The sequence below is a fragment of the Octodon degus genome, unplaced genomic scaffold (assembly GCF_000260255.1).
Source record: "Octodon degus isolate 3935 unplaced genomic scaffold, OctDeg1.0 scaffold00184, whole genome shotgun sequence".
NCBI classification, from domain to species: domain Eukaryota; kingdom Metazoa; phylum Chordata; class Mammalia; order Rodentia; family Octodontidae; genus Octodon; species Octodon degus.
Window position 1 is genome coordinate 4,090,278 of NW_004524760.1, and position 9,453 is coordinate 4,099,730.

At 47.6% G+C, this 9,453-nt stretch overlaps 1 protein-coding gene across 10 annotated transcripts in view; it reads right to left on the reverse strand.

Moving 5' to 3' along the window:
* Cdc14b (cell division cycle 14B) overlaps nucleotides 1-6,211 on the reverse strand; it is a 114,264-nt gene extending 108,053 nt beyond the window's left edge. For all 10 annotated transcript variants that reach the window (XM_023703972.1, XM_023703969.1, XM_004643802.3 and 7 more), the window contains exon 1: nucleotides 5,892-6,211. In XM_023703972.1, coding sequence (XP_023559740.1) covers nucleotides 5,892-6,024 — 133 coding nt within the window. In that variant the 5' untranslated portion in view covers nucleotides 6,025-6,211. The remainder of the gene's footprint in view (nucleotides 1-5,891) is intronic.
* Nucleotides 6,212-9,453: the final 3,242 nt, after the last annotated feature.

Below are 9,453 nucleotides of genomic sequence, written 5' to 3' on the forward strand. Positions count from 1 at the left end.
AAAAAAAAAAAAGAAAAGCAATGGGCATTACAAGCAAACTGAAAGCCTTGCTTGGCAGCATCAGGCACCGCCATGAGCGTCCAATCTTTCAGCACTCATCTGTGAAATGCTGCCTCAAAATGGACAGAACAGGGCACAATCATGCTTTAAATTAATCATGCTGAAAAAAAAAAACACGCCTTCTCTCCAGTGATGAATCTTCCCCCGTAGCTGGACATGGTGGCACACACCTGTAATCCCTGCACTTGGGAGGAGGCTGAGGCAGAAGGAGTACCAAGAGCTGGGGCCAGCATGGGCTACATAATGAGTTCAAGGCCAGCCTGGAGTATGGAGATCCTGTTTCAAAAAAAGAATCTCCTCGCTGTGTTTACTCTCTGTTATGTCTGTCTACCTGTGGCTCTCCCAGGGCAGCAGCATCTTTAACCAGAGTGCTCCCACCCCCAACTTGGCTATAGCAGGCAACCCTCAAGCCCTTCCCCAGAACAAAAACAACAGCAGCAAGCAGTAGCGTAGCTCAAAAATAAAGTCAGGGCCCTGCTTTATTCTCCTCCTTACAATGAATCTCTAGAAGAGAAACACTGATGTCCTTCCCAGGTGGCGCCGAGCCTGCTGATTCCTTGAGCCTTTGGTGCAGCCTCTCAAATCTGGAAATGCTTGCCAGGAAAAGCCTGGGCTGGCGGCACACCCCACCGCTAGCTATCACCAGGGGCACGAGAACCCTGCCTGCAGCAGCAGCAGCCTGGCTGAGCTGAACGCTCACACACAGCTGCTTCGCTCCATCCTCACGGCCAGTCTGATCCAGATGAAACCCGAGCTGCACTGTGTTGTCACCACGGGCAGAAACCAGCTACCCCAGCCCGCCCGCCCAGCCACCAGCTTGGTCGGGCTCCCGAAAGATCTCCCATCAAAGTTCGTCGGCCTCAAGACCCCCCTCGAATGGCCCATCCGGTACGGTCCTGAAGGCCCTTTAACGCTGCACACATAAACCTCGTGTTTGCGCAGACCTTCCCAACACTGCTCTATTTTCAGCCCTTCTGAGTATTATTATGCACTTGTTGGATGAATGACACATCTGGAAAAATTGGGGCTGTAATGTCATTCATTTTAGAAAACATAATGAGCTCTACAGGACTTGAATTATGTATCTGTTTTGTTCATTTGTGCAGATTGACTCTAAGTAATTATTTATCCCTCCAAATTCAACTTTACAGTCAAGCTGATGGTGCATCCTCATAATCCCAGTACTCTGGGAGATTGAGGCCAAACAATTTCAAGTTCAAATACAGCCCAGGCAACACAGCGACGTAACAAAACGCTGTCTCAACAAGAGGTGGGGATATAGCTCAGGGTAAAGATCTTGGGGTTCAATCTCCAGAACACACAAAAATTTTGACTGCACCGATACTAAGCTACTTTATGAAGCACAGGTCTAACCAGCAGATGTTCAATGAGCCATATATGTACAACTCTGTGAAGCAGCTTTATCCGCTGGAAGAAGAAAAGCCACCAGCTCTCTGGAAGGCTGAAGAAGAAGGAAAAAAGCGCTTGAGCCCAGCATGGGTAACTTAGCAATTTAGCAAAGATCTTGCCTTAAAATAAAAACATTTAAAAAAGGGCTGGGGGGGGGCAGGGAAATGGCACAGTAGAATAAGCGCTTCCCTGGCAAGCGCAAAGGTGTGAGTTCAATCCCCAGTTCCAGGGGGAGAAAAAAGTGCTGGGGACACAGTTGCACGTGAAGGCCCTCTATCAATCAGTTCAGCCATCTCACTCATCTCTGGGCTTTGGGATCCTCTTAGGGGAAAATGGATGACCTTTTGATTTCCTTTTGTTTAGTGGTTTGGGTTTGGTCTGGTTTGGTTGTTTAGACAGGACTTGGGGAGCCTGCCCATTAGCTCAGTTGTTTAAGTACCTGCTTAAGCAAAGCAGTCAGGCTCAGGATACTGTGGTTTGATCCCTACCCCAGATCCTCATGCCTTACCAGAGCTGCCCTTAAGGCATCCTGAGCCAGCACACCCCTCCCCTAAAAAAAACAAAATCCATCTCAACTTTTAAGGAGCTGGAGAGATAGCTCAGTAGAATCAGCACTTGCCTGGCAAGTGCAGGGTCCTGAGTTCAATCCCCAGGCCCCTCCCACCCCTCCCCCCAAAAAAAGACAAGGTTTTACTATATACCTTCAAGCTGGTCTGGAGCACACAATTATCTAGGCTGGCCTTGAAATCAAGGCAATCCTCCTGCCTCAGCCTACTGCATGTTGAGATTATAGGCCTGAGGCACCATGCTCAGCTTGCAATTTTTTGAAGCAAATGCACATGTCCTATCAACTCAGAGATTCCCAAAGATGATCAAATTTTTTCAAAAAATGTCATTTGTATACATTAATGCCTTCTTTCCATCCTAAAAACCCACAAAACAGTTGCAGTCCAGCTCTCCATAGCCTGCCAGAGGCCAGTAGTAGTTGATAAAATGTGTCACCCACTCAAAGGCTCAGAGCAATTACAATCTGCACTAACTGGCAGTTCCCGGACATCAGCAGCAACTCTGCAACACAATTACTCCACTTCCCTCTACCTCCCTGAATTGTCCCAGGAAAAGCCACCTGAGTGAAGGTACTGAAGAATTAACCAAGCACATAAATAAAAAACAAAAACTCACACTATACATCAATTTAAACATGTAAAGACAAATTATAGGCGAGAAGACAAATGGACACTGCATACATTAATGAGCTTAAATTCTTGAACTCAAATCTAGTACAACATAAAATTTAACAAAAAATAAATTTATTTTTCTCCTTGATTCAATAGCTTTATGCAACAGCATTCCCCTTCCATGCAGAAAACTATACTTCTATCACCAAGAACAATGAATATGCATGAGTATTTTACATAGTAAGTATTCAATAAATACATCTTGAATTAATGAATAAATTTCCCTTGTCTAATGATGTCTGCTATGAATTTTAAAGATCCTAAAAAGAAAGAAGAAGGGGGCAGCGCTGGATCTGTCTGATTTCACTTGGTAAGAATCCAATACACCATCTTTACTGGTGCTTTAAAATGACTATCTTGACCTTGGCTAGTTTCTCCAATAGAATTTTTTATTATTATAAGCACTCCTTGAAAACTGAATCATGGGGTCAGGCATGGTGGTGCACTCCTGTAATCCCAGCACTCAGGAAGCTGAGGCAGGAGGATCCCTTTGAGCTGCTGGCCAGCCTCAGCTACAAAGTGAGTTGAAGGTCAGCCTGCACTGCATAGCAAGAACCTGTCTCAAAACAACAACAAAAAAAACCCCACCACAAAACCAAACCATGTCAGCCACTTAGTAACAACTATGAACAGCCAGGCTGGGATGGGAATGAAACCCCAATTAGTCAGTGGGCTTCTAGTCAGAGTGACAGTATCAAATACATATCAAAGGACCACAAAAGAAAAATGCATGGGGCTGGAGAGATAGCTCAGTGACATAAGCACCTGCCTCACAAGCACAAGGTCCTGAGCTTGATCCCCAGTACCAAAAAAAGAAAAGAAAAAGAAAAAGAAAAATGCAGGGCCAGGGACATGGCTCAGTAGAATAAGCTCTTCCCTGGAAAGAGCAAGGGTCTGAGTTCAATCCCTGGTTCCAAAAAAAGAAAGGAAGGAAGGAAGGAAGGAAGGAAGGAAGGAAGGAAGGAAGGAAGGAAGATGTACACACAATAAATATATAGCTTGGATTGTATAGCAATACAATTTACAGGTTCAGGCTGGGGATATAGCTCAGTGGCATAAGCACCTGCCTGGCAAGTGCAAGGTCCGAAGTTCAATCCCTGGTACTGCCAAAAAAAAAAAAAAAAAAATTTACAGGTTCAACAAGGTACTACAAAAATGTCAAGGGTTGACCACGCATATTGGCACACATCTACAATCCCAGCACACCCTGAGAGGCTGAGGCAAGAGGATGGCAAGTTTGAGCCCAGCCTGGGATACACAATGAAGCAGTGAGACCCTGTCTCAAAGCCAAAAATCAAAAAAGGCCTAAGCATGTAGCTCAGTGTAAAGGTCCTGGGTGCACTCTCTGATATCACCAAAGAATAAGTATGTAAAATAAAACAACATGGAGCGACCATGTGACCCAGCAACTCCACTCCTAGGTGTACGCCCAACTGAAAACACATACATCACTTGTCTTCATATCCTAAAGTCCACTAATGAATAATCAGTGGATAACTGCAGTGCAGTCACATGTGTAGTGCTGGCAGTCACATAACACTAAGTTTTCTACAACCACTTGGAAAAGGGAATAGCAAAGCCTCAGACCCCCACTTACTTATTACTACAAAATAAATCATGATTCAGCCACAGAACATATTAGCCTGCAGTCACTGAAAAAAGACCTGTCCTTACAGGAATGGCACAATTTCTAGAAACGTGGAATATGCATTGAAAACCGAAAAGGGGGAAAAATCACTTAAGAAAGGACATAGTATTTATACAAGGGCTGATCAATGAAAGTGTCTAAATTTGAAATATGTATTACAGTAAAAGGCACATTGCCCTTAATCCTCTAATGCTCTCCCTCACTTGAAACACTTATCCCATCCTTCTTGCCACTTTCTGTCGCAGTTCTGGAAATCCTTTCAGGTCTTTACAAGCTTCTAATGGAAGAAATTAAGGAATTAATGATTTAGACAAAAACAAGTTGGGAAAGCAGGGACCAGCTGCCTGTAGAGGCCTCAAAGCCTTCTCCACAAAAAGTGTAATGAAGGGGCCAGGGAGATGGCTCAGTGGAATAAGCACTTCCCTGGCAAGTGCAAAGGCCTGAGTTCAAGCTCCGGTTCCACCAAAAAAAAAAAGTAATGAAAGTGAAAAGCATTATGAGCTCTGTAGCCAGAGTTACTTCGCCTTGTATTTATCACCCAAAACTGATTGTTTTAGTGTCATTTTTTCCAAGTAAACAAGAATCTAATTGAAGGACACCTGAAGTAATCCCCAGGGATGTTCATCACAACCCTTGGACTCTCAGAGCTACCTTACCTTGGGGCTGGCACTTTCCACTACCTGAGCTTGTAACTTACCAGTATTTTGATTTTATAATAATTCAAAATGAATCTTAGCTTCCAGACCACCCAGTAAGCTAAAATGTACTTCCTACTGCATCTCTGTGTTGTCTCAACATTAGTGTCATGTTCTCACCTTCAGGCTACCTGGCTTATCAAAGGGTAAGGGCAAGGGTGGGAAACAGTCTATGAAAACCCCCAAGTAGCAAGGTAGGACGACGCTGCGCGACTGTAATCCCAGCATTCTGGGGGACTGAGGCAGGAGGATCTCAAATGCAAACCCAGCCCGGGCAACTTAGTAAGACTCTCTCAAAAAAAGGAAAAAAGAAAAAGAAAACAGAAGAAAAGGAAAATGAAATCACGCCGAGACAGACGGGATGCCCGCACACTGCCAATCGCCCGATCGTGGACGCGGGTCGAGCAGTTCATACCGCGTTTCTGCGCAAACCAATCGCTCTGCCGAATGACTTGGGACGCGGCTCGGCCTCCCTCCCCGCAAACCCACAGCTACACATTCGGACTTCCCTAGTCTCCCTCAGCTGCAGGACCTCCGCTCCCGGGCACCTCCACCGCAGACTGCCGTCCTGCTAGCTCGGCCAGCCCGGGTTTCTCCAAAGTGATAACTCTGGGCAGGCGGCACGCGGGCGGGTGGGCGCGGACGCCTACCAAGAGACACCCTCATTCCTTCGGGGAGAACCGGGAAGTGGGCTAGGGCCCCGGGGAGGGGAGGCGCGGCGGGGAGAGGGGTCAGAATAGGTCGGAGCTCGGTCCTGGGGACCCCGCACCGCATCATGCGCAGGAGCCGGCCCGGGCCCGCGCCTAGGAAGGTGACCCTGGCCGCGGCGGAGGGGCTCACCGGTGACGTCCAGGTACAGGTCTTCGCGGGTCTCCGCGCGGCGGCTCCTCTTCCCCGTGCGCGCGGCAGCGGAGCAGCGCAGCGAGCAGGGGGGCGCGGCCCATCCCGGCCGCAGCTCGCCCTTCCGCTTCATGGAGGCGGTGGCGGCGCGTCAGGGTGCCGCCACCATGGCCCGCGCCGGCCCCGCCACACGCACGACGCTGCCGTCCCCGCCCCCGCGACCGCGGTTGTTGCGGACTGAGCGGCGCGGACCAATTCCACGCGTCGCTGTGCCCGGGACCCCAGGACGAGGCACTGCGGCGCTTCATTCACAAAAAAGGCCCGCGGCCCTCCCCGGCGCCCGGCGCCCGGCGCCAGTGATTGGTCAGAACTATGTGACGTCATGGGTACGGGGCCTCGCCACAGGCAGGTACTCGGTGACGCCATAAAGAAGTCGGAACACTTCGGCCAATCAGCGGCGAGATGTGTGCGCAACCCCCTCTACCGACCCGCCCCCGTCTCCCGGGCAACAGTCCAGCGCCCAAGTTCCCAACTTCCTTCGCAGTGTGTGGTCGGCCCCCGGCGCTCTGCGAGGGTCCTACAGAAATGTGACTGGGTTCTCCGTGGTATTCGCGCCAAACGAGAAACTCGCCAGAGCTGCCGGTATGCAAAGGAGCGCGGCCTGGGGGTTCCGTGCAGCCATACAGACTGAAACAGAGGCGGTCTCAGACTTTGCGACCGTGCAAACCTGCCGCTCCGGGTTCCCCGGCCTGCACCCCAGCACGCAGGGCTCCTAAAGGTCCAGCGCTGCCTTAACTCTGCGATCTCAAGCACCCGCGCTGTGTACATCTGGGACATCCGCGGGTGCGATTGAATGAAGGGGGACGTCTAGTCCTGGAACTTGTCTTGCGAATTGTAGGATCATATGCCTTTGTTTTTGTACTGGATTAAAACAATGTCTGATCTTTCTGGAATTCAACCACAACTGTCATTCTGAAGAGACTTTAAACAGATGCCCATGGTAGCTTCTAAAAGGGTTAAAAGATTGCAAAGGCAATCTTTAAACTCCGCGTTCCTAAATCTGCAAGATATTCCCAGTTTTCACCAGCAGCTGGACTATTCATGCTGAAGTCCTGCGATTCCTGCCAGTCTTAGGAAGAGAAGGAATTTGAGTCTGTCCCCTAGTAAGCCTTTTAGAAATGCAAATTTTCCAGACTTGCTTTGGGAGGGGCAGATTGACTTCTATTGTTTTGGACTTTCTCCTCCAACACTGCTTGAATGAAGAAGGAGGGGCCAGCGGACCGGCTCTTACTTGAGATTGGTACTATCCTGTCTTCGATCTTCCCTTTCTTCCCAGGTCAATGAAGGCCTTAAGTTAAAAATTGTGTGTCTTTGAGGGTAGCATAAGCAGTGGGAGACTTGGAGCGTGTGGGGAGCAGTGTAGATGATTCTTGGTGAGCAGAAACCTTGGGTCACAAGTGCTTTCTGTCTGACTGAAAAAAAGGAGGCCCTTCATACTGTTTAGAGAGATCACCCAGCACCTTAGACCATCAGAAAATCTAAGGTCTTGTTTTGAATACATATTACATGGCAGCTGTCCCAATGGCTCCCTAGAATTACAAAACTGGCCGGGGAGATAGCTCAGTAGAATAAGTGCTTGCCTGGCAAGCACAAGGTCTTGAGTTCAATACCCGGTACCACCAAAAAAAAAAAAAAAAAAGACTAGATAGAATTACAAAACTACAAGTGTCTCATGACTTTCGGTTTCTTGAGAGTGACATACTTAAATGTCACGCTTGAAGTGCCAGGTTCACTTAGAACAGTTTATTTTTCTCTCATCTTGCCGAGGAGATAATTTAGCGGCACAGCGTCTGCCTGGCAAGAGCAGGATCCTGAGTTCAGTTCCCCATACCAAAAATAAATAAAACTTTCTCTCAACTTCAAATAGTGTTTGGACTAAAATTTTAACATAATCCATGACTCAAATAAAAGAAAAACGTTGTAAATAATACCACTAAGCACTTTTATTTTGCTAAGTGTTTGGGCTCACACCTGTCATCCTGGCACTCCAGAGGCTCAGGCAGAGTATCGCCGCGCATTAGAGACCAGCCTGAGCTACACTGTGAGTCTGAGGCTAGCCTGAATTACAGAGCGGGGACTCCATCTCAAAAGACAAACCAAATCAATAACATTCTTATATTTTGCATGTATATAGTTTTCTTCAAATAACATCATTAAGAAATAAGAAATATGGGGCCGGGGAGATGGCTCAGTAGAATAAGCGCTTCCCTGGCAAGTGCAAGGGTCTGAGTTTGATTCCCAGTTCCCCAAAAAAAGAAAGAAAGAAAGAAAAAGAAATACTTATACTTTGTAATTATGCAGAGTCTACTTTCATTTTGGGGGAGTAAACTCCACACACTAACTATACATATTAAAGTTTTATTTGGTTTTTGTTTTTTGAGTTAGGTCTTGTTATGTAATGCAGGCTGATCTTGAACTCAGTAGATAGCCCAGGCTGGCCTGGAATTTGAAGTGATCCCTTTGCCTTTCAAATGCTGGGATTACAGGCATGTACCACCACACCTGGCCCTCATTAAACGTGGCAAAAAACTGCCACATATTTTTTAGCAGATATGTGTTCATGGGTGACTTATTTTTTTCTTTTGAGACAGGGTATCTCTATGTAGGTCATAAGTGCCAGGATGGTTCTAGTGGTCTAAGGCACCAGACTCAAGCTCTACTTCTATGTAGGTCATCCTGGCCTTGACCTTTAGGTATTCCTCTTGCCTCAGCCTCAGCAGGGAGGGGAGGGATCCTCTGACCTGAGATAAAGGAAGGCTGAGATTTTATGGACTTGCTACAGGTAGAGCTTGAGGGGTAGGTTTAGTGACTGGTAAGGAGCTGACTGGGGCCTCCCTTGTGTGCTCTCAAAAGGTATCCAGGAAGTGGTCACTGGGAAGATAAGCTGTTGTTTTTTTGGATTCAGCCATGTTGAATCAGGGCCATGATAATTTAGCAGTTTGTAAGTAGGCTGGAACCTGTCAGAGAACCTTAGACAATAATTGGTCTGAGACTGTCATTTCCAATTAGGACAAGGGACACCATTAGGCAACAGTTGCCAAGCTACAGTGAAAACCAAACACAGTCAAAAAGGCTCTGGCTTGTCCTTCCTGGAGCTGCCTAGACTTAGAGAACACATGTGTCTGTGATTCTCAACATTATAGGCAAGGCTGGGTATGTTGGAACACTCCTGTAATCCCAGCATTTGGGAGGCTGAGGCAGGAGGATCACCAAGAGTTTACAGCCAGCCTGGCCTACATGGTGAGACCTTCTCTCTTTCTGTTTCTCTCTCTCTCTCTCTCTCTCTCTCTCTCTCTCTCTCTCTCACACACACACACACACACACACACACGAGGCCAGAGAGATAGCTCAGTGGCATTTAGTACCTGCCTGGCAAGCACAGGGTCCTGAGTTCAATTCCCAGTACCGCCTCAAATAAAAAAGAAGAAAAAGAGGGGCCGGGGAGATGGCTCAGTAGGATAAGCGCTTGACTGGCAAACGCAAAGATCTGAGTTCAATCCCC